This window comes from Ixodes scapularis, unplaced genomic scaffold (genome assembly GCF_016920785.2).
Source record: "Ixodes scapularis isolate PalLabHiFi unplaced genomic scaffold, ASM1692078v2 PGA_scaffold4__175_contigs__length_147842914, whole genome shotgun sequence".
Lineage (NCBI taxonomy): Eukaryota > Metazoa > Arthropoda > Arachnida > Ixodida > Ixodidae > Ixodes > Ixodes scapularis.
The window spans coordinates 75,373,244-75,398,866 of NW_024609879.1; the positions used below are offsets into that span (position 1 = coordinate 75,373,244).

The 25,623-nt window shown below is 47.3% G+C and overlaps 1 protein-coding gene across 1 annotated transcript in view; it reads right to left on the reverse strand.

Moving 5' to 3' along the window:
* The window catches only part of LOC115325200, an 89,814-nt gene that overhangs the window by 8,308 nt on the left and 55,883 nt on the right, over window positions 1–25,623 (reverse strand). Inside the window, exons 3-4 of the mRNA XM_029985878.2 lie at window positions 13,264–13,349; window positions 2,333–2,434 (exon numbers count right to left, since the gene is read on the reverse strand). Coding sequence (XP_029841738.2) covers window positions 2,333–2,434; window positions 13,264–13,349 — 188 coding nt within the window. The remainder of the gene's footprint in view (window positions 1–2,332; window positions 2,435–13,263; window positions 13,350–25,623) is intronic.

Below are 25,623 nucleotides of genomic sequence, written 5' to 3' on the forward strand. Positions count from 1 at the left end.
TCAAGAATTGACGCCGTGTGGATGTGTTCAGCGAGTGGAATGGGCGTGAAGTCGTGTGTAAGGGCAGAACTCGTCGAAAGCAAGTTTCGGTGGTCTCGCGGCGTGATGAAAGCTTCCTTGGAACGCCGAGTGCTGCGTCTCTGTGCCTTCTCACGCTTGGATATCGATGAAGAATTTTCGACGCGGCAAAGGTTTGAGGGTGTGTCGCGCGTAGATGTCTTTGCATTATATTTCGGCCACAGAGTCCTGGATCGTCCAGCAGTTCCGGCGAGAATCGTTATCAATAAAGAGAATATTGGGAAGGGGGATGTGTATGGTTGCAGCTGTGCACTATTAACCATGGCCATGTTCTAGATCTATTCTAATGAATCTCATGGCAGCAGGATCGCGGCGCAGACATGAGCTACCGTAAGGAACCAAAACCTAGAAACACATCCAAATGGAGCGTTTTTTGGGAACGCCATAGAACACTGCCCCTGCCTTATATCCCTCAAAAAATATTTTTTGTGTGTTTTTCAATGACACTCAGCAAGTTTCTGATTATAACAATTCGTCTCTTTGCTCCGACTAAAAAGGTAATTAACAAATTTTACTTAATTAGCCGAATGATCGTTACGATTAGCCCATAAATGGTGTCCACCTGGCCTATTGACTCACCTGCACATACCGCAAAGTGTGGCTTTCACGGAGATTTTAATACAAAACTGTTAGGCTTAAAAAAAAAAAACACACACACACACAGTATAATGCCCTTAAAAAAATTAAAAGCGATGCTGAACCGAAATTTGTAGCTCACAAAACAAGACTGGAGCGATAGACGGGATGCTGCTAAACCCGACACGTCATTCATTCAGCGATATCCCAAACGGATGGCCGTATTTTTGGAAAAGAAGCACTCGCGATTGAACATGGCCGACCAGGCCGACGAGACATGTGACGTCGCAATTCCCATTCCCTCTCCTCTTTGCTTCGTCCCCTCGAGCAGGTGAACCGAAGCGAGGAGGAGAGAAGCGAGGAAGAGAGAAGCGAGCCGAATCCCCTCGTTCTTAACTGTTTGAAAATAATCGTGTAATCACTATACTCCCTTGCTCCCGCCCTTCTTTTTCAAAAATATGGCCATCCGTTTGAGGTATCGATGTACGAGTGAAGTTTTGGAGTTCGTAGTGTCCCGTTGAATTCTTCTGCGGCCTTATTTTGCGAAATCCAAATTTAGGTTCAGAATCCCGTTAAGGGGAAATAAATAAAATGAATGAAAGAATAAAAAAAAAAAAAACACACACACACAGACACATGGATACTGTCGCTAACGTGAAAGCCACGAAGCCAGCCACTTGCTCTTATGCTGCCACCGTGTGTTCATTTTAACGGTTTTTTTTTAAGTAAACATTTTTAAAACCGATATCAAAGCGGTAGATTTACAGACCTATAAACCTCGGGAGCCGCGTAAGCACTAAATGGGTAGGTCGGTCAGTACTTAACCGCTAAACAATAAAAAAAAAAAAAAAAATCAGTGGCAGCCTGTGCCAGGGATTCAACCCTGGTCTCCGCTGTGGAAGCTGAGTGCGCTGGTGACCAAGCTACGAAACGAGCATGCGGGGACGGGAAGAGCAGAAGCCGGTGGTCTGAGAAAGCGCACGGAGCAGAGAGGGGTGGAAAGACAAAAAATGACGGAGCAGGCACAGGTGGCGTAGAAGTGCAGGAAACGAGGAGTGGAAAGGACAAGAAAGCTCGCTTCCTATCTCTTGGTGACCTAGAAAATTTAGCACAAAGACTATCTATCCAAGGGGTGTTGAAATGGAGCAGGCTCAGTGCCACAAAAAGACAAGAGTGTGATGGAATGGATTTCTATTGAAAACCCTGCCCTAGGCACCACGTGGACAAAGAGCACGATCCACCCCTGGCTCTGAATGACTAAGGTTCATCCTGCCTTATTCACCACTTAAAGTAGGAGTATCACCCCCCCCCCCCCCCCCCCGATAAAGTTATCGGGGAGGGGGGGATACTCCTACTTCGGGTGGATTCAATAGAATGACGAAGCACGCAGCCAATTTTGATATCTAGCGTCTTCAATCTGCGGTGCGAAGTCGCCAGAGCTGTGGCTGGTGCCCCCGAGAGGTTCAGATTATGGTGACAAGGTTCACCATCGGGCAGTACGCCTTGGGAGCATCCCAAGACTGAGAAGGACACTGCGCCACTTGGAGTTTGTTTGCTAATATCTGGAAATGTATAATTTGTTGATAAGCTGAACCTCTGATGCCAAGAAGCTATAGTTGCGTAAGTTCTTGCATCCTAATACATCCAGAGACATCACAGACCCGAAACAAGGACTCACATCGGATGCTGCAATTACAATGATGAAGACAAAAATGGCGCCTTCGATTCCGTGGAGGATGCCTTTAAACACCAAGTGAGGCAAAATGTAACGGCGTTGACCCTACAAAGAAGAAACAACAAATCAGGCCACAGCGAAGACAAACAAAAAGTGTGTTGTCACTATGCAAAGGCGAAACGTTTCATCAAGAATACATTAGGTTTAGTTCTCCTGAAGACGTTGAAGTAGTTCAGGCAGTGCAAGAGCTGGCGCATTCGCTTCAACCAAAAACTCCACGGCTGTTAAAAGTGCTTTTGACTGTTGTGCTGATGCGTTAGCCTCATGCCGAATAATCCGGTCCCGCAGGCTGCGATTTATCTACGCAGGGCTCTAATTTGAAATGGCGTATAGATCTAAGAGTTAAAAGCTCATACTATCTGCTTGAATAAACAAATACCACTGAACTATTGCAATAGGCCTAAACATAATAATATGAACTAATAGAGTTGCTATTTGTGCATGCACCGAGTGCTGATTGCATCGCAATTTACTTCTGCCACGCGAAAGTAGGTTCAAACATCATTTTGTATATTTCCCGTCGTATGTAAGTACCAACACTGCTCGCAAACACAGTAGCAGCTTCTTGTGTTTCAATAAATTTTTGGTGTGACCTCTCGCTAACAAAATTGTAATATATATCCTCGTGTTTACAGATGGCGTTCTACAGGAGCACAGATTTTCAAATATGTACAGTACTACTGTTTAATATTCGACGCTAAACCATAGCATCTTCGATTTACTAGCACCGGAATTGTCCTAAAACCAGGACAGTGTACAACGCTCCTCGGTCGTGTAGCGCGAAGTCCGTGCAACGTCGAGGACAAGCTGCGCCGCGCCGGTGCAACGCGACGACCGCAACCATGCGTCACCTCGCGTTTTGTTAGTTTTTTTTTGCGTATTTCCGCGCGCGGTTCCCGTCTGCTGTCAATTTATTTTTGTTTTGCTCGCGGATTTAGTGATCCCACACAAATGAACATTGTGGACTATCAAGAAACAGTACCAGATAATAGCTGTATCTTAGGTGTCATCCCAACGCGTGAAAACGCTTTCCACGAAGTTCATAACTTTCGGGCGCTCCTTGCCACCGCAGCAATCACCTGCAATCACGGCAATGGTGAGAAGCTCGTCGTCCTCACTGTCAGAAGAGCTGAGGAGTGGATCGAGTGGCGCTGCGGGACGCATTCGTTTTCGCAATGTCGCCATCTCGATAGACTGTGGGTCTGCTATTCCCTCCATCTCCTCGATTCCAGCTCTCGGCCGGAATGCCTGATGGCACTCAAACCCGACGAACCGTCGATTTTCTTGGTGGGCGCTGGGGCAACGAAAGGCCGCACCGGGAGAGTTGCTGTCCATTGGTTGAGGACGTACGGTGCCCACCGGTGCACCTCGGTGCCACGGTGCGCACCGTTGCAGATGATCGAGGGTGCTTTAAGTTGGAAGGCTCTATTGGCGCTATCTTTGAGACTGATATAGCAAGTGATGCCATCTCCGACATTATATCACACTCTCCCATCTTACTAAGCGGCGGAAGTCCCTTTTCAAGGCGAATTATGCACAACTATTTCTCTTATCTGACTGCTCTTTCTTAGCTGTGGTGTTACTGTAGTGGAAGCTTCTCCCTCCCGACATTCAACACTATGATGCACAACTTCGACAAAGGCATCCACAGTCGCATCTGCGGGGACAAGGACTGAGATGGCGTTACGTTAGCAAAAGAAGTGGCCTCTTTCGCTGGCTATGCACCTGGTGGCAGAGTAATTGAGCCCCGCTCGGTTACGTGCCCCTGGTGGTCCCATGACAAAGCGGCTTGAGCATGAACAGGATGCAGGTGTCCTTAGCGGCGTTTTCAACACCGGTCATCTGGCAGTGCAGCATAAGTGATGTGATCACATGGTATGCCGGTCACAGTTGCTGGCATCCATGGTGTTCGCTGTAGAAAGTTAAGCTCATGAAACGCATTTCGGCGATGGGCATATTGTGCCAATCGAGCACCCCTGTCATGGGCCATATTTTTATATTTTCCGTCAACTGCCTTTCCGACATGGTTGACCTCAGGGCTGGATGCAGCAAAGTCAACGCAGTCTTCAATTTGCTGCCCACGAGCAGCTCCTCTGGTCTACACACTGTTAATCATGGGGAGTTGTTCTGTAATTCAAGGCAAAGCGGGCTTGTTGACACTTGAATGTCCCATCAGCTGCTCTCATTAGCTTATACTTGATTGTTTGAGCCGCACGCTCTGCTGATTTATTTGCTGCATAGTGATATAGTTATTTCAATCTGTCTTATGCCATTCTGTCAATGAAAGTTCTTAAAGTCGCAGCTAACAAATTTCGGCCCGTTGTCGCTTACGATGAAATCAGGCAGCCCGTGGTAAACAAGTAACACCCGCCGAAAAGTAATCGTGCTTTCTGCAGACAGCGTTGTCAGAAATATAGCCTTGATTCACTTCGAGTAAGTGCCCAACGCGATGAGCAGGTACAGGCTCTGCAGTGGTCCTGCGAAATCAATATAAATGCAAGATCAAGATCTCGCTGGGGACGGCCACGGCATAATTGGTGATGTCCTGCAGCTCGTCAATTTTGAAGCGTAAGTGATATCCCTGCACCGTAGCCATAATGCCCTCTTGTAAGGATGCCAATGAGATATATCTCCGTACGCGGCCTTCATTTAAAAATAAATTTCCACTATGACCTTCGCGCAGGAGGCGCAGTGCATCTGGTTGTAAGGACCGACAGATGTCGACTCTTGCCCCACACAGTATGCCGTTTTCTTGCTCTCTCAGTTGGGTTGTACGAGCTGCCTATAGCTTCAACTCTGAGCTTCGAGTCATGCAACTCAGCTCTCGACCAGAAGTATCCTCGAAGCTTCGTCAACGGTGAATCCTTTGAAATGCCATTGGCCACAATGGATGCAAGCAGCACCCGGGGATATGCACCTTTGAGCAAAAGCACTTCTGCTGTCCGCTTGATGGGATGCCCAAAGAGAGACACACAGCGGTAACAGACTCAGGGCATCAGAGTTCGCAATGGTGGTTCTAGGCCTGGACATCAACTTGTACCTGTATGCCGAAAGTATCACAAAGCCCAGCGTAGGACACACAGATAACATGTTTCAGGCACCGGCTTGTCCGCATCAAGCAATCCCAGCAAACACTTGTGATCTGCGACAGCTTCAAAGTCTTGTTCCTAGGGGTATGGTGCAGAAACTTGATCACGCCGAAGATAAGGGCCAGGGCTTCTTTATTGAGCTTACTGTAGGTATACTCACCCAAAAGAAGACTTCGAGAACCAAACGCATCGACCGTTTAGTCCCCGAGTCTTCTCGGTGGGCCAGGGCAGCCCTATCTCCGTATGGCGAAACATTGCGAATCAGCAACCACAGTTTTTGTTTATCATAATGAGCCAGTATTGCTAAACACCAGCAACACCTTGCTTAGAAAACAATAATTTCTTGCTCAAAATCTAAGGACCATGAAGTATTTGTTGCAAGTGCTAGCGCAGTGGCGGTAGCACGTTGGACAAGTTTGGCAGAAACCGAGGATAAATTAATTTGACTGGTCCCAGATAGTTCTTCGACGTCTTAACATTCGTAGATCTTGGTGGTTTGAGGACAGCTTTAATCTTCTCGGTCTTTGGCTGGAACCCTACAGATGTGATGACGTGACCCTTTGTTTAACATGGGGAGCCAAGAAGTAACCCTTGATTAGCTTCAGCTCGGATTGCTTCAGACGACTGAGCACTTGGCCCAGATTCTTTAGATGGTCTTGGTCGTTCTGGCCAGTCACAAAAATATCGTAGAAATATAAGATGATATGCGTGAGGCTCTGTAACACGTTGTGCACCCCGCGTTGGTAACAGACGGCCCAGATGCTCCTCCAAATGGCAAGCGATTGTACTGATACAGACATTAGTGAGTGTCTATGGTCACCAATTCCGAATATGCTTCGTCCAGCACAAGTTGTAGGTATGCATCTTTCAAGTCAAGTTTGCTGAGCTTATTCCCTTAACAGAACTTGGCAGACATCTCTTCCACGCGATGTATGGGGTACTTCTCAGGCACAGTTACGGCCCTTAGCGAAAAATATTTGGTTTAAAATATGCCTAATGAATTTCAAACGTATTTACACTAAATGTGCTCTAAAAATAAATTTCCTAGTTTCTTATTTAGTATTAAAACGTATTTCTGAAACTACATTAAACGTATGTGCGTTAAAATATTTTCCCAGTGCATTTCAAATATACTTATATAAAAGAAGATTATGTTAGTACATTTAAAATGTATTCCAATTATTTTTATGTAATTAATAAATGTTACATTTAGCATTAAGCATATATTTAGAAATTTTAGTTAAAATTCTGTTATGGAAATTCATTCGTAAATATAAATAAACACACTTCAAATATGCCTCAATACTACAAATACTATTAAATACAGAGAGAGTTCATTGAAAAATATATTTATAAGGTTAAAATAAACGCGTCTACAACATGCATTTAATATGTTGAACATGCGCAGGATGTTTGAAGCGCAAACCAGAGCAATAACAATACATAAATAGCAATAATGTAAATAAACGTTTACTGTCGTTTCCCAGGTGCCAAAAAAAGACAAATTATAAACGAGGTAGGCTTTCACTAAACCTGACTTGTAAAAACGAGGCAAAGTTTGACCAAGGAGATTTTTTTATGTACAAATTATATTGTCAAACCCCCGTCACTGAAAGAAAAAAAAATCCACACATCTTCTTAAAGGGTGGCACCACTGTAGAGGAGGCCTACCGGTAGCAGCTGTACCATTCGCTCCGTGAGTTTCTACGTTTTTTAGCCGGAAAATATCTGAATCCTCGTTGAAAATTGCCAGGAGGGCTCCATGGCTATCCAAGAAAAGCATACGATACGTTTTTGGAATGATCGCGAAGTTTTTCAAGCTCTGAGGTGCACGTTTTTATCGTGAAGTGAAGCCGGATTCAACATGGTTGCCATTTGCCCGGGGTCCATATCACATGAGCGAATGACGTTTTAGCGAACAGCGGCATTTGAGGGAATCGACGTTTTAGCGAATAACGGGGCGCGCGTTAACCCAACCGCCGCGCTGCGCTTACGCCGCTTCGCGGCGACAGTCTGCGGCGGCTCATTACAAAAATGTGAGCGCCTTTGGCCCTTTCGAAAACACCGCTTCGCGGCGTCGAACCATTCGCCAAAGTGCCATTCGGTTAAACGTGGGCGTTCGCTAAAATGTCATTCGATCAAGTGAGTGCCTCCCCATCTGCCTGCCACTGGCGGCAAGCTGTACCCGAGTATTTCAGCAGGAAAAGAGCCTAGTCATCGCCGAAATGTTCTTGGAAGTCATTATGGATGTGCGAGTAAGGCGCACGGTACTTTTCTCGGCCGTTTGCGTACCTTTTCGAGTGCCGAGGAGCTGATTCCCATGATGATGCGACTGCGAAATCAACATGGCACCCATCTTCCCGCCCGCCTGGCCAACCATCGCGGCATTTCTCGTGGAACTTCGCGGTGCCTTCTGGCGGTACGGAGGCGTTCCGAACGCCTTCACGAATCTGCAGGCCTTCGCGAGATGATCGGATGACGACCAGGCGACAATGCAAGGCGAAACACTCAGTGCCGAGGCCTACAACCTTTGTTTTGCGGCCATTGCCAGTGCCGGACGCTAAGCCGCCTTCAACGGGTAAGATTTCCAAGCATTGGCCACCGACCTATTCAGACGGACACCAGCTCTTCTTGGACAGCACACAGCAAGTATTTTTTTTAACGTTTTTTATTATTTGTGCCCGTTTTAATATTGGTTTAGATGTGCGTGAGTCCCATAAGTTGTACAAGGGGAAACTATTTTTTCCTCCCTACCCCTAAGGCCATCAGCCACAAGTTCTGTTTCTTCCGTTGTTTTTCTTTCGTTCTTTTTTCGTCGCACGTGTATACACGTGCGATTGATTGCCTTTTGTTCCGCACAAAACTTAAAAGTGAATTCTGTATTGCTATGGAAATAGTGTTGTGCTTTTTTTTGCAAAGCCTAGGTTTTGTATAAAAAGAAAAGAGGGAGTTGGCCATTGTAACGGTAGTACAAAATGAACCATTTTCTTATTGCAATGTGTGTGAACCTGAATGCGTTTTACAGATCTATTTTGGGTGACTAACAGCCTGGGAGGGGTCTCTGGTTTAGTTCCAATAAGTGAGCACTATTTTGTGCATTTGCTGAACTGGATGGCTTGTAGTTTACAGGTCGGAGATGAATATTCACTAGCAATATTTAAGAAATATATAGAACATATGAAAATTGTACTGGCTATATGCATTATAATGCAAGTGAGAAACATATTTTTAGTACACTTTGGAACACACTTCAAGTGTTTTCTTGAGACATATTAGGATGCATTTGTGCAAGATTAAAATATATTTTTGCAATACTTTTAGGGCGTCCGGGTCACAGGTTTTAAACAAAGTTCAAAAGATGCGTTTAAAATGCGATCAGAAAAATACGAAAAAATAGTTGTTTTAAATACATTAAAGGTATATTTTAAATATAGACATTTTTCTAAGGGAGTGGTAACAGTGCCTTTAATGTTTTGGGAAGTGCGCATTTGTACGTTCTATTTCTTAACCGGCACGGCCTACTCCCAGAGAGGACTCGCCAGTTCCATTCGCTGCAACTCCTCGTTCCCTCAGTCGAGTATCGGGAACAGTACTGACTAAGGCCTGAAAAAGTTCGCTTTCGCGTAATTACCCTTCAGAACAATCTTGGCAGCAAAGCCCCTAAAAGCTTCTGGGATTTTATTGAAAACGCTGGAACACTGGAAAACTAGGTCCTGGACTGATGCCTCCGCGTTGACCTCTTCCTCATTTTGATAGTTTGATAGCTAGGCCTTTCATCCAGCCACGCCCTAGCAACCACGGGCAGGGTCGGAGAGCTACGTAGAGGACGTCGTAACACTCAGGATTTGCCAGTGCCATAGTTGCAGCAAGGCTTCAATGTACCGAAGAGAACTCACACGAGTAGTGTAGCTTTTTATCATCGTATACATGGTGGGAACAAAGCAGCTGAGTAGAACGGCTCACAGTTTTTCTTCCTTTACTTTGATAGCACGGAAGTATCGCTCTACGCGCTCCCGGTCTGCTTCGGAGTCGAACGGTTCCAAGCTTCTTACTTTTGTCTTTTTCTGTCAGGATCGAATGGCAGCAGCTCTACTTTTCTGTATCGTCACCACTGTAATTTCTCTTTGTGCTCTCCGCGAGCGATCTACAGTTTTACAGGCACAAGCTGATGCCAGTGCTACTCTGTTTGATATTTAACGATAAGCACTCTATATTTAGATGCGCTTGTTGCGCTATCTTTGAGACGCATTGGGCGAGTGGTGCCGTCTATGACACTCTCATAAACTCTAAAACGCGCCGCCAAAGTAAGGCGAAAGATCGCTTGTAAAAACGTTAGTGACACGAAGGCACCAAATACCCACACACATTGCGCCAGCGCTTTTTTCTAAGCGCCTTTTGTCTTTCTGCTCTTTGTGCCGGGTTTAAGTATTATCTCTTTGCAATTTTATTTTGTTGGCTCACTATGATAAAATCAAGGTAATAATCATGTGTGCTAAATAACCGCTCGCTGCTGATTTTATTCAAGCAACCGCCGAAACTGAAAGCCGACATGAAGCAGTTTCACTAGTTGGAGCTCCCCAGCGGTGTTGCCTGCTCTGTGGGCGATTGTTCGACTAATATTAAGTTTTGGGGGCAGTGTAAGAAATGAAAGGGGCGGTTCAATTTTTTTTGTGTGTTATAAATCTCGTGCATGATTCAAATCGCATAAGTAATATGTATGTTACACGAGATCTCCCAACTGTCACCGAGTCAACGATAGTTCACTCAATCGCGATCGGCCGGAGTAGACGGAAGGCGCCAACTGTCATTAGGCCGCTAGTGATTGTGGAACTCAACTGAGCCAGCAAAACCTCATATCATTCGAGTAACTTCGTAAGAATAAGTTTACTTCCACTTGAAATTGAGCACAACTCAGGCGCCCTAGGTGACTGGTGGAAGCTAAACAAATTCATGCAGTTTGGAATTCGATCCATGGGGCCTACCCCATCTACCGGAGCGCTGCACCAAATGAACTAAACATTGGTGGCAAATTTAAACATCCGTCTGCTCTGTTGACTACTAGCTCTTAGTTGGTTCAGTTGGTATACGCTCATCTATACCTGGAGAGGTCCTGGGTTCGGATGAAGAACAAGTCGGATTGTTTCAGCATCCACCAGTCGCCTAGAATGTGCGAGCTCCGCTCCATTTTATGCGGTAGTTTAATTCTCCTTATACGTATCTTCTCGACTATTGGGACTTCCCCTAAAAATGATATCAATGACCTGACTACTATCTCACTACTGAGCATTCTCAATATAAATTTAGAGTTTTGCGCCTTCCACATTGTCGTCTGTCTTTGAGGCAGAATGTCTTCAGGCACGAGGTTCGTCTTTTATTTTTTTTCTAGCCCTTAAAAACGTTTGTGACATCTAAACACGAGCCATGAATTAAATATATTTTTCATATGGCTTCCGTAAATTTTTATAAGTACTAGCTCTTCCGCCAACTTTCGCACGACATTTGATGGCACAACGTTGCTCAAATTTTGCCGATTTATTTGCATAACACCCTAAAAACATACATAACTTTAGTAAAACACTATGAGCGACGGCGCAGCAACTGTAGCGGATTAAAAATTAGACAGCGTTTACCGGAGATGCCTACTTAACTGCCAGGTTATGGGTGAGAGAGCAGCGTCGTCGGGGGGGGGGGGGGGGGGGGGTTCAAGCAGTATGTTGTTAGTCTTATCAATTTTATGCCTTAACTCGTATTTGTAAAACGGGACATTTATCGTTCATTTCGTTAATCATATTACCTCAGCGTTTTCGAAGACGTCGCTGCTCTCTACGTGCCTTTATACTTACACCCTCTCTTTCTTCCGAGTCTTTTCAAAATATTCATTTGGGAACTTGGAAACGTCGCAGGTAATCAAATGGAGCTGAACACAGAAGTTCCCTCTGTTTGGACCCACGGAATTGCGAAGTTCTTTATTCGCGGCAGTTGGAACCTTTTCCTGCGAAGTTCCCCTTTGATTCACTGCTGGAGCCGCACGTCAACCATGTGGCAGTAGACGCAATGAGTTGACAGGGCGGAGCCCTGTCACCTCATTGCGTATAGGTTAACTGTCATCTCATTGCGTATAGGTCGACTGTCATCTCATTGCGTATAGGTCAACTGTCATCTCATTGCGTATAGGTCAACTGTCATCTCATTGCGTATAGGTCAACTTTAGTCAACGTTTCTTTGAAGGCACCAATCAACAATGATCGGGCCCTCATATCGTAATAACCATCAACTTGCTTGCTCTCTTCGTACTCCACTCGCGGCGCCGGCAAAGGAACCTAATATTTGGCGCAAATGCAGAATGTACATTACCCACAACCGAAAACGACTGCTTAATCGGTAATATTTATCCGCATGCCTTCACTGCTTTGCTATCAAAAAAAAAAAAATCCATACTGCCATGCCACGGTGTGTTGGCACACCGAAGCACAGAACCCCACACTCGCCTCAGAAAAGATTAAAAAAAATTAGTTTATTTGCCTTGTTCTGCGAATGAACTGCGGCGAAAGCCGAGGCGCTGGACGTTCTGCTGCACAACCTTCTCCACACAGAATACATACAATCGCACTGCACACTGCCATCTTACTGTTAAAATTTAGCGGATAAACCCGCTAAATCCAGTGTCGCGGGGGTGAAATTCACGAAGCATTTAGTGGAGAACTTTTAGAGCGCAGCTCTTAGGCGCCCGTTTCCGGCTGGAGTGGCGTCGACGTCCGTGTCGGCGTTGGCGTAACAGCGTGTTGCATTATGGGGCGTTTTCTACAATGACGTCATGGGGTCACGAGGGACGTCACTCGACGCCACCGCGCTTTGCATTATGGGTAAATTTCCCCGCTAACTTTAGTGGAAATATTTTCCCGCTAGATTTAGCGGAAAACATTCCCCGCTAAATTTAGCGGAAAACATTCCCCGCTAAATTTAGCGGAAAAATTTCCACGTTAAATTTAGCAGACAAAATGCCACGCTACATTTAGCGGAAAACATTCCTCGCTAAATTTAGCGGAAAACATTCCCCGCTAAATTTGACGGAAAACTTTCCCCGCTAAATTTAGTGGGTAAATTTCCGCGCTAAATTTAGCAGACGAAATTCCCCGCTAAATGTAACGGAAAAAACACTCAGCTAAAAGTAGCGCCAAATTTCCCTGCTAAATTTAGCGGCAAGAAAATCCCCCCTAAATTCAGTGAGAAAAATTCCCCCTAAATTTAGCGAGAAAACTTCCCCGTTAACTTTAGCGGAGAAAAATTCCCCGCTAAATTTAGCAGAGAAAATTTCCGGCTAAATCTAGCGAAACAAATTCTCCGCTCAATTTAGCGAAAAACTTTTTCCGCTAAATTTAGCCGGTAATTCTTCCTGCTAAATTTAGTGTCTTTCATTTTTTTTACCTATAATCACGGTGTTAAGTAACGTCACGTAGAATCAGGACCTCACAATGTCACGTAACTCGACGTGACACTATTCTTCCACGTGACAGTGGAACGTCATATATCAGGACGTTCAGACACGGTACACACCCGTGGGGGCGCTGCGAAGCCCCGCCAATAAAGACTGTCACCGTAAAGCGTACTGTTTGCGTCTTCCGAACTCACATGAAAAGGAAGATATCACCTTTATATCCAAATGTAGACGTCTTTCTCAAATTTTCTTGAAATTCATTCAGAGTTCAAAATATTATTTTCGGATGGCCAAACTGCAGGTCGTCCGCGAAAATTGACCCACAGAAAGTAGGAGACATAAGCACTCACCGTGAAGGCTCCCCAGGCGAAGGAAATGGAAACGAGGCACCCAATAGCCCAGACTACGGCAAGGGTCACAAAAAGGCCATACCAAGCTGCAGGCAACAAAAGAACGCATCTATAGACCATTCCATTTAGCGCTCTCTGGGGGGGCACCATTTTGTTCGACCGCGGCGCCCTCTCCACACATCCGGGAAGTTCAGCGGGTTCGGCGGAGTAAAACGAGAGAGAGGGCACGCGCCCGACTCCGCTGGCAGACGACAAACCGGTAGGTTGCCGTTCTTCATCTTTGGGCTGTATCGGCGGGCTGTACGGAACATCGAACTCTCGCTCGTGGCTGCCGTTGTGAAGTGGTTCGCGTTCTTAGAATAGTTGTGGCTACTCCAAAATCAGCCCATAGCTCTCTGTTGTTCTATTTTGCTAAATGATTAACTAGCATATCTTTTTTACGTTACTTAAGTAGCAGTTCAGTCAACCGGCAGTACTACCCTCAACTACTGCTTGTATTGCGGCAGGAGAGCACGTTTTATTTATTATTTCAGGCTTCCACTCATGGTCGCTAAAGGCCTACACCAGTACGAACTTTTGTATAGTAAAAAAGGTACAGCAACCGGATTTACTTTTCGCCAGAGACCGGCCAATCTGACAGTTTTCTTTATTTTTTTTTTTATTTGCACGCAGGTAACAGCGCAATTGGACCCTGTGAGTCTTTTTATCTAGCATAGTATTACACGACAACTGGCATACCAAAATCTGCACATCTGTGCTTGAAAGTTCCAAAATGACGCGATTTTAAACAGGGTTTGCACGCCAGCCGGACGCTAGCTACAGCCAACTCGGCGGAGCGGACGACATACGGGGTGAGAGGGGGAGTGCATTTTTTTCTCTTTTACCCTCTCTGCTATGACCCTAACGAAACGGTCTATAGTGGAGGTTCTTCTCTGTCCTACGCGTTTTCCGGACGCTCCTCACTGTCAGCGATATCTAGCAGCCGCTGGCTTTCCACAGCATTCACTGGACGGTAGCGGAGGTTTTCCCTCCGTTTGAGGTCCGCCTTTGAACGATTTTTCTTTTGCCGGAAGAATACATCCTCAGCTATCGTTTATGGCCAAAACTTTGGAGCGTGCTTTTGACTCAAGGCAAGGCGTAGCCGCTCACACTCTCTACTGGCTGTCACTTCCCAACCTTGCGAAGAAAAGAAAGGGGAGATTACAGCACGGAGGCGAGGAAAAAACCGTGCTTTTTGCGTGGTTGCTGTCGTCACTAAAAGCGTACTCGTGTGCCAAAACGTTTACGTTCCTTTAGAGTCCTGCACACTTATTTGCCGTGCACAGCAAAAAGCCTGTCCTATTTAGGCACTCTTTCACAAAACAATGCACTTTCCGCTAAAAGGGAAGGTGAAGAGATTCTTTAATAAGAAACATTAGAGCTGGATTCTAGAGTATTTTTATCCCGTCAATCTGTACATCACGTTCGCTTCCCGGAAGATGTAACAAAACGAGAGAAAATACAAAAAAAAAACCTCTGGGCAGCCGTTACGTCACACCCAGATGTCTCGGCCGCCAAGCGCGTGTCCCACGTGTGGGCAGCGCGTGCAATTGCAACCTTGCCAGGTATATTCGCCGCGCACGCCACTAGTTGTGACGTCTTTTTTTTTTACCTTTTTGAAAAGTGAAAGTGTGCGCGTGTGTAGCTTTGCTAGGCACGCTGAAGGTGCGCGAAAGGGGAGATTCCGAAAACTCTCGATATGGCGTTGCGCTGGGGGAAGGAGGGGCATCAGAGATACCTTAAAATTATGTTATATAACTTCTGTGCACCAGCTTAAAAGAAAAAAAAGAATAATAGTGTCGATATTTGTTATTTTCAGGGCCAAATCCAAATTTGTGAGCGTTTTATTTTTCAAATACAAAACCAATTCGCCTTCCCTTTAAACAAAAAGCGCGCTCGCGGTGTTGTTACCACACATTTCAAAAGAGCAAGGCGGTTTTGCTGATTGGCTACGTCATCTTTATGCAGTGAGCCTCTGTCACAGATAGGGGACAAGTGCTACGTTAGCATTCGGCTAAATGTCGCGTTCAATTGGTGAGAACACTTGCCCCAACCGGAAGCTGACGCGGAACTCGTGCTCAAACTCCTCCACGCGCTCTGCTTCCTCTAGCTCCTGCTATGCAGTACTGGTAGTTCGGACAGACCGCCGTTCGGGAATGAAATCCTACGAATGAGAACTGCTATTTTATTGCGAAAGCATGAACTGTCCCGTGGAGCGAACCGGCGTTATCAGCTTTTGAAGCCGCGCCAAACGGCACCTAAATTCCGCTGTCCGAGGGAGCGAAGCCTGTAGTTTGTAGCAGCGAATTGATGGATCAACTCCCATTGGCTGGAGCGCGGCATAGTTCCAGGGAACACCACGCCACTGCCATGGCGCAGAGGCCAGGCCGTCGGTAAGAGGTAGAGAGTGGTCAGGCTCTGCAATGTGGCCGGCAGCAATGTCCGCCCGGGCGGCATCCGCAGAGGTTGCACGGCCGCACTCTTAAAAAAAAAAAAAGGGAATCGATAGCCCTCCCTAAGGGTAGGAGCGGTCTTGTAACCCATGTTCCTTTAGAAAGGGAGAAACTTTCGTCCCTGAAGCAGGAAGCAAAGTTCCTCCGTCGCCTGCATCTCATTATGGCGGCCCCGGATCGAGCAAGTCGAGATCAATAAGGCTTAACGAGGACGCTACGTCTTTTCTACAGGACTAGAGAAGCAGCAAATAAAAGCGTAACACAAGCTTTCCGCGAACTGTGTTCATTTCTGAAGCCAGGTTCCCCCCGTAGGTACAGAAGTTTGCGTTTCAAAAGCAGTTACTTAGTCTTCTCGTCGTCACCACTGCGATGTTAAACGGAGGCAGCCGATACCCAGTTACTTTGCGCACTTTGCGTCTTACCTTTTCTGTTCCTCAAATCACAATTCTTTCGTCGACCGCACATCACGAAGGAATGGCAAACCAAACCACAAAACCAAAAGCCGCTCTCAAAGAAACAAACTCGAAGCTGCCGTTTATCGCGTAGAGTGAAAGAAGGTTAAATCGCTTGGCCACCAGACGGCAGGGTCAAGCAGTAGCTAGGCTAGGTGGAGCTAGCTTCCGTCCAATTGATGTTCTACAAAAACATTTTCATCATGCCACCATTGCGCTTCGGGATCTTCGCGAACCTCTAATATACACACATTTAGGCACATTACGCATACTTCAAGCATCAGCTGAACTTACATTGAGCGTATACGCATACATGGCACATACAAACATCAGTACAACGGCACGCTAACCCGATCACTACACCCGAGCTCTGCGTTTCTGTCGTTTATACTGGTCGTTTTGTACGTACGGAATTTCTTGGTGACTGCCTACGTAATAAAAAATATTCGCAGCATGTTGATTTTTTTCAGCAATGTCATACCTCTGAGAGTATTTTGAATGGCTCAGGGGATGAATTTCTTAATAACTTGAAAACACTCGATCATGCCGTAATTATTTGAAAGCCAATAAATGAAGGCTCACCAAAGCGGTTACAAGCCATGAGTTTGTTTCCCCGCACGGCACGTCGCAGTCAGTCTTTCAATTGTTTTTCTATTTGTGCTGTACGCGCACGGCTGCAATTACCGTCTTGAATTAATCTCTGTTCAGCTGATATTCACTCAGCTGGAAGTGATGCTTCACGGGCAGAGAAATCGCTTTTCAATCAACTTGAATGCAGTCAAAGCCGCGACTTGCGGCAGGTGTTAAGTGTACGGAGGTACCCCGTGGCGAGCTCGATAACGTCTAGCGCTCATCCCAGCGTGCCACTTGGAAGGCAGTTTCTCCAGAAACCATAGTGTATTTAAAAAGCAAAATAAAGGATAGTTTTCTTTTTCGATTTTACCTATTATTCTTTTTTAATGCTAAACTTCCATACTGTAAATATACGTACTTTCCGCCATATTTTTATACTGTTCAGTCCTTCCCTCAGAGGGCAATCGCTCTCGGGCAGGAAACAACCGACAGACACATTGGAGCTTACAGTTCAGACCAGCGTTCCAACATGACTATCCGCACGTCGATCGACTGCACCTAATCCCTCAAGTGGTCTAAAACCCTTTAGGTAAAGCGGAATGTCTATCTGCGACACCCCGCCCCCTTCGATCACGGCCTGACCAGCGGCATCAATGCCCGACAGTTTACGTCATCTCATCTTGTTGTTATGCCACTGATAAGCGAAGACACGGTCACATCGGCGATAATTCCAGCCTTCTGTTCACAACCCACAACACTGCCATCACGATGTTGCTGCTATGTTGCTGACACGCAGCAATACAGAACCACGTTGATTGCCGGTTGGCACTCGGTATCGGAAAACCGAACCGAACTCAGCACGGAAGGCACCCGGCAGCAAAACCTGCCTGTCTTGAACGAAGTTTCTGCGGTTTCCATAACGTCGAAAACGTCGACGCAGTTTTGCGTGGTTGCGCTACCGTAGTTCCGCTATCGTAGTTCCGCGCGGGTCCCGCAATCCGCAGAGCACCTTCTTACCCAGTGTACGTAGCGCTGCTGGCACTGCACCCGAACTTAGCTGTTCCTAACGGCTTGGTTTGCGCGTTTGATAAAATTAGTGGTAAAAACTTCAATGCAACAAAAATGTTTTGCACGCTTGGACTTGTGAAGATCTGGCTGCCCTCCCCCGCGCCGAACCTCCGGACCCCAATTTCCGGCAACTCGCACTCGATACCTCCGACATGCGTCATGCCTCGGGGGACCGGCCATGGCCTCGCGCCGCACAAGGTCCGGCTGGACCACTCCCCTAAGCCGTCTGACATCACGGGACTGGCTTCCCAGAAGAAAGGACCCAAGGCATGAAAAGGGGAAGCCGGACAAAAGAAGGCCTCTCTTGGACGGAGCGCTCTCGAACGGCGGGGCACGGAGACAGGTGCAGCGGTGACAGGAGACGGAGACGCTGGCGCGGGATTTGGCGGGAGACGGACGCAGGCGCTGGGAAAGTGCGGGCACTACGTCGAGGGGCGGACTCGACAAACGGACCGGACAGCGACCCTGGACGACGACGTCCCCATGACGCGGTTTGGACGACCACCGCTGGGACTCGGAGAAGCTGCTGAGGCAGCGGACTCTCCCCCGGCCTCGCTGATGACCGTCCCCCGATCCCGAAACCCCCCCAAGGCAATGAGTGAGTGAATAAACCCTTTTGCCGAGAGCGAAGTATTGAAGTGTCATATTCATCCGGAGCCAGGGTCTGTGGGAATCGGAGCTAGAAGAAGCCCGCATAAACTGGCGCCGCAACGTGGGGCCTGATTTTTGATCAGGCAGGCATTCCGATTTCTAACCTGTTTCCGGTTGAATTGGGGCACTGCTGCCCGCTCTTTTTGGGGGTCACCTTTGTTGCGGGAGCGCCGCACAAAGTTTCGTTGCGGGCGCGCCGCACGCGGGCCCTGACATGATCGCCTGCCTGACGAGGAGGCGCGGACCTTGACCGATGTCTTTAGGGATTAACCCTTTTTCGCAGCATGTCAGGAATTGACTTATCCCCCGTTACGAGAAGTGCCATGAGTATTTGCTGTTCAGCGCACCGTTCGATGCTGGCAGGTTGATCCTGCTGAGCAAGAGCGCTCTGAGCGTCGAAATTACCGCAGCCCTCGAGGCCTGTAGCGTCGGGCGTCCCCCCACCTACGCCTCCGGCCGTCCACGTTTGCTGGAAAAGATGCCAGCTCACGGTTTGGGGGATGTGATGCGCCTATCCACCTTTGTTCGCGTATCGATGTAATGGTTTGTAACGCTTGTTACGGATCGGACGCGTTAAAGAAGCATCGCTCCGGGTGGAGAACGCACCCATTGCGGATGGCGGTTGCATGTACTGTGTTTGGAAATTATTCCCGCATTGCATTTTGCCCGAGAGGAAACTAGCGTCTCGGTTTGATCGCATGCTAGCTCCCAGTTGGCCTTGCTTGAGCTGCCGGCGCGGTTTTGAGCGTCGTTAGTTGACAGCGTTTTAAGGTTCGGATGCGCTCTTGTGGTTCCGACCAAGATCGCTTTGAACGAGTATCTTGTGGTCAGAGGCTACATTTAGGGGCTAAGCCCACTAAATTGTGCGGGATACGTGATGTCTAATGCGTGGACATCGAAATCCCGATAACCACAGAGTTTCTGTTTCCACTTAATCAGTGGCTGTGTGTGTGTAATGCTCCGTGGAGTCCAGTCTGACGCTATGGGCATGACCCGTGCGTTTCTGGTTGTAGAGTCGTGAGGTTGATCCCGTTTGATTGTGCGCACAGTAGGTTCCGGATCCTCACACCGCCATATCGAAGGTTGAGCCTCGCGGTGGGAGTTACTCTTTAATTTCGTTTTCTCCGTTTCCGGAGGAGCGGCGGCCAGCGCGCGCTTTGCGCTGCCGCCGGAAACGGTTCTCAGCCGTGCTCTGGTTCGCGTTGGGAAGCGAAGGCGTAGAGAGCGTAATTGGTCGTTCAGAGGCCTGGATTAGAGTGAAATTATAAATTTAGGGGAGAAAAGACAGCTAGGTGGGGAAAGAGCTGGGCTCGTGCAGTGAAAACCTGCACGAGGGGAGTGGCGGTCATGCAATGATGTGACGAGTTGTTCATAGTTTTATCCTGTACAGATGCGCGGTTGGCCCGGGAAAACGTACGGTTCACATCGGCGGCTACGTGCCCGGGAAGCCTAGAAATTATGGCAGCGGCATGGCCGTCGGCGGCCTATAACTGTTGTGCGTTGGGTCAGCCCGTCGCTGTACAAACTGCAGCCTTTACATGAATGGGTAGCGGGTGTTGGAATGCGGCGGTAAATGCGGTAGACACTTCGACGCTGCGGAAACTGTTTATGCAGAGCAAATGTAGTTTATTAGCTCGTCCATTTCCAAGACCGGCCGGTTAGATTATTTGGCATTTCGGTACCGCGCTCGCTGCGCGGAAGTTGAGAGGTGCGCGTGTGGGATACTTACATTGTTCGAACCCTGCCTGTCCTCAAAGTCGCAAGAAGACTTTTCAGTCATGCGGCGTGTTGATTTGGCTGGGGGCGAGCTGTGTGCGTAATCCACTGCGTTTGTATGCGGACACGTTGCTCGATTCGAGAATGTCGAAGAGTCGTGAGACGCGTTGACGGCGTACTTTTATTGCTCGATCCCGGCCGGCTTTAACACCAGCTGGAAGACTTTTCAGTTATGGGGTGTCGGGGTTTGGCCAGGGGAGAACTCTAACGTGCGTTGATGCGCTTGTCGCGGTTGTCGAGCCCGTGCGGGGTTCGGTGCGGACCGCCGTTACGCGCTCGTCGCTCCTGTTGGGTGATCACCTCCGAGCGGTGAAGCGGTAACGTCTGGTACATGCCCAGACGTTACGGACATAGCCGTGTAAATAGGCTGTCCAATGAGATCTGCTGTTCGCACGATCCAGGTACTGTTCCCTTTGTACTGGCGTAAGTGGCCGGTACCACGGAACAGCGGCCTCTCAGTAAGGTGATTACCTCTTCTGATGAAGGCGTGCTGCGTAGCTTGGCTGTAGCGTGTTTGGAGCTAGGGTGTCGCGAACGCCGAGTGCATGGGTGCCTGTCTTCGGTAATTGCTACTGTTGCCAGCGTGTTTTTTCCGAGTCGCACCTCGCGAACGGGACAAGATTTATGGCCGTTTCTGTTTTACTTGAGGTTATTGTTAGCTCTTGAGGCTTTGTACGTTGTCCGCGAATGTGTTGGAGATTAATAATGTTGGCAGAGGTGTGCGGTTCTGATGCTCTGGTAGATATCTTATTGTTTTAAAAGAATGCGGTTGAGTTTGATAGGAGCAAATGTTTTATAGTGGGCGTATGTACGATTTGAGTGTACAATGAGTGCTCACGCTTTTTAGTTTAGGAATAGATTTCCTCTTACGTACCTCTTGAACGTGCAGCTTGACGTTGTTGATGATTGCCTGCCTGTTAGTATTGAAATGAAGAGTTGTTTTTATTTCATGGCAAGTCCAACGATCGAAAGATTTTGGTTTCGTCGCGCTGTTTGATATAGCGTGCCGGTATTCGTTTTTGCGCGATTCGCTGTCTGTTACATTGGGGACGGAAGCGAACTTTAAGTGCCGGCGTGTTGTGTGTGCCTGAGTGCCCGTCCGTGTTGTGAGCTGTGGTGCTCCGGACCAGTTCGTGGACCGTGCTCCGTCGGTCACGAGCTTCCCAGTGAATGGACGTTCACCGCTGACCTGCTTGGTTTGATGCCATCATCATCATCGAGGGTGCTCGCCATCATCGGTGACACTCAGCGGAACGAGTTCCCTGCCTGAGGTCCTGGGGACCACGCAACCCTCGGCCCCCCCTGAGTCCGAGCCTTGAGGGGAGGGAGGTGTGGAGATCTGGCTGCCCTCCTCCGCGCCGAACCTCCGGACCCCAATTTTCGGCAACTCGCACTCGATGCCTCCGACATGCGTCATGCCTCGGGGGACCGGCCATGGCCTCGCGCCGCACAAGGTCCGGCTGGACCACTCCCCTAAGCCGTCTGACATCACGGGACTGGGTTCCCAGAAGAAAGGACCCAAGGCATGAAAAGGGGAAGCCGGACAAAAGAAGGCCTCTCTTGGACGGAGCGCTCTCGAACGGCGGGGCACGGAGACAGGTGCAGCGGTGACAGGAGACGGAGACGCTGGCGCGGGATTTGGCGGGAGGCGGACGCAGGCGCTGGGAGAGTGCGGGCACTACGTCGAGTGGCGGACTCGACAAAGGGACCGGACAGCGACCCTGGACGACGACGTCCCCATGACGCGGTGTGGACGACCACCGCTGGGACTCGGAGAAGCTGCTGTGGCAGCGGACTCTCCCCCGGCCTCGCTGATGACCGTCCCCCGATCCCAAACCCCCCCCCTCCCAAGGCAATGAGTGAGTGAATAAACCCTTTTGCCGAGAGCGAAATATTCAAGTCTCATATTCACCCGGAGCCAGGGTCTGTGGCAATCGGAGCTAGAAGATGCCCGCAGACTAAAAGACAGGATTACAGGCGGCCCTCGCTGCCGCTTAAGCTCATTCAACTCAACAACATTTATTACATGTGCGCGACGTGCTCGAGAAACAAAACCGAAAGTCGGGAAGGCGAACGTTTTCTCCCGTCTGCCTTCAGAAGAAAAAAAAAAAAGTCTCGTTCCTCCCTCCTCCGACGCACCTCCCTTGGGGGTGCGTCGGTAGAAGGGACGAAGACGCGCCGTTGCTACCTTTTTTCTGCATTTTTTCTTAGAGTACGGGCTGAGCGTGGCATGCAGCTCGGGGGAATACGCTACGTATACGATACTTTCGCATTTCGACACGGTACCAGTCTTAAGTGTCTTTTTCATTTATCTTATTTGTCTACAAAGTACTGCATAACATTTAGATAAGTGAGTTCTAAAAGGAAGCATGAAAGTGACCGATATAACCACATAAAATAATTAACTCATTTCATATGCTTAAGCTAAAGTCAAGCACGTTGACATTAGAACCCAAAGTTTTCGTTCTGGAAGAGGTTCAGAGGAAATAGTGTTGGAGGCCTATTGTATGTTAAAGGAGTAAAATCATCAGCCACTTTTACTTCCGGGGCTATATAGACTATATAATGTCCTCTTAAAGCAAGGACCGTTTAGTGTTCTGGGGACGAAATTAAACATTGTTATCCGGGTGAGAGGGGGGCATATATGAATATACATTTCATTATTTTCCCGCTAAATTTAACAGAAAGATCGACGCCACAGTTAGAAGTCATGGTAACAGGTGATGCCATGACGACACGTGACGTCAAGCTTGTGCAATAAAATTTAGTGGGACAATGAATATCAGATGATCTGACACTATTCGATGTGGCCAAATTCGGTGACATCGCGATGTTAAGTGCTCATGTCGAGTGATAGCTTAATGGTACGCGAATTTTATTTACCCTCCACATTATGTTATGAAATTTACGGACGTACGACGAACGGGAGGACAGGCCTCAGGAATTTGGGGGAAAACGTGGGGGTCAGATCTAGAGCTCGAGTCATTGAGACCAGGTAGACGGGAAAATGCGACAGGGAATTGAGAGAAGAAATAAAGGGAAAGAAATTTCAGCCGACCTGAAGATCCCTTATCAAGGAAAAGGGAATTTTACTTCTTTTTTTTTTCTATGTTCTCATTCTGCCTGTCATTTCTACTCCCCAGGGTGGAAAATGAAAATCAAGACTTAAATCACAATTTAAACCATCTTGATTTTTGTTCTCCACCCTGGGGAGCTGAGATTAGAGGGTAGATGAAAACAAAGGGGAACACCGGCTTTCCTACGATGTTTTAAATCAAAATTTTGACGCAAATATAATCCGAATTTGTTTTTGTTTTACATTTGTCTATTGCTTGATGCATACTTTGTGCATTTGTGTTGTATTTAAATCAAATAATCATCAACTAAAAAGGATATATAGAAGGCTGAATACGATCAGAACGTGGGGCTGGCAAATCAGAGCGTTGAGTTTTTTTTATATTGCTAACGAGCATGTTGGTAAAATTTACTAGATAACAGAAAGTATAAAACATAGAGAGGACGAAACACAGACGAGTACATTCTTTCAACTTACAACAAAGTTTATCCCATGGGGTGCGAACGCATGTACCCCTGCGCAGACTTAGAGAAAGGGGGAAAGGGCGGAGGCAGAGGGGGGAAGTAAGAGGAAGGAAGGGAGGGGTGACGGAGGCGGCTGGGCGCGTCGACCCGTTGGGGTCGCGCGCCAAGAGAGGGCCCTCTCTGATAGAGAGATAGATTATCTGAGCCAAGAGGCTGTCCGGGGTGATTAGACGACATCGGTGAGTGGCCCGACCCCAACGGGTCGACGCGCCCAGCCGCCTCCGTCACCCCTCCCTTCCTTCCTCTTACTTCCCCCCTCTGCCTCTGCCCTTTCCCCCTTTCTCTAAGTCTGCGCAGGGGTACATGCGTTCGCACCCCATGGGATAAACTTTGTTGTAAGTTGAAAGAATGTACTCGTATGTGTTTCGTCCTCTCTGTTTTATTCTTTCTGTTATCTAGTTTTCTTTCTATTCGAGGCGAGAAGTCTTGGTATGGCCGTCTGGTTAACTTTTTTTCCAAACCAGAGTGAGGATACTTCAACTTCCTCTGCTGGTGCAAGCGCGTGCAATGTCAAGCTTCTATGAACTATGAAAATTAAAACATGACCACGTGTGTAGCACGTGCACTACCCATAGTGAGGAAAACAGAAGCGCACCTAGCGAGCTTTTCACCGCGAATACTTTCCACTTCGTTGGTAAGTCACACAATGGCCTATGAAAGAAAATCAGAACACGAAAAAAAAAATCAAGAAAAGTAATTTTCTTCCGCAAGCAGTTGCAGCGCGAGAGATAAAGCAAATACAAAGTTTTATTACATAAATAATCACTCGCCTTTGTTCTAGGAAAGTAGGGCTTACATTACTAGTTTTCGTTTATTAAATTGTACTTCAAAAGTTAAAATTTTTCAAGATTCACACTTCTGGAGAACTAAAAAGGCGAAAAAGAATTACTTCAGAAGTGATTTTTTAATCCGTAGTTTTTTCAGTCCTCGGACATATTGATCAATCAATGTCATTTCAAAAAGCATAGTGTGATAAAAAAAAAAAAAGCTTTTCTCAAGGTATGGCGATTTAAATCGAACGTAAAGGGGCGTTGCAAAGATTTTTGTGCTTTGCGCAAATACTGCTTAGAACAATTCCCTGACGTTAATGACCTATAAAACGCTCGTTCGTTTTTAACCACACGCAATCGAAGTAGCAGAAAAATTAAAGAAAAACGAGCAGCGTTCGCGCCCTTAACCCGCAGCCAGAAAAAGCGACCACGTGATCTGGAGCCGAATATTTGCCGTCTACGTTGATCATGCCATGTGCTGGGGTGGGCAAGGCACAAGAGACACGTTGAGTTCGAGGCGTTGTTGTGGTTCGGCTATTGTCAATGCAGCGACTGGACGCGGACAATGACAGGTGCTACTATACTCAAATGCTTGTCGAGCTATTGATCATGACGAACCCAAATCGAGCGCTCACGCAATGCTCGGGTTCAATCTATGAGCCGCCTTCAAATACCAATTCTGGAGATACTGCGACCTTTAAGCTATGTCATGAAGTTTTGCTAAGGAGAGATTGAAAGAAAGCGCTCGCTTCTGTCCTCTAAATTCCACCGCAACAAAGAAGTATCTTGGTCGGGGGCGTTGCCTGCGAGTATCCTCGACTCCCACTCTTGCCTGTAAGATAGTCTTAAGTGAAAACATTCCAAGCGAAAATCGTTGCACCGCCCCTCTAATTTGATTTAAATTAAACTAATTTGTATTTAACCAAATATACCTGAACCGTTTATTTAAAAAAAACACGATTTTTTTCCTATATTTTT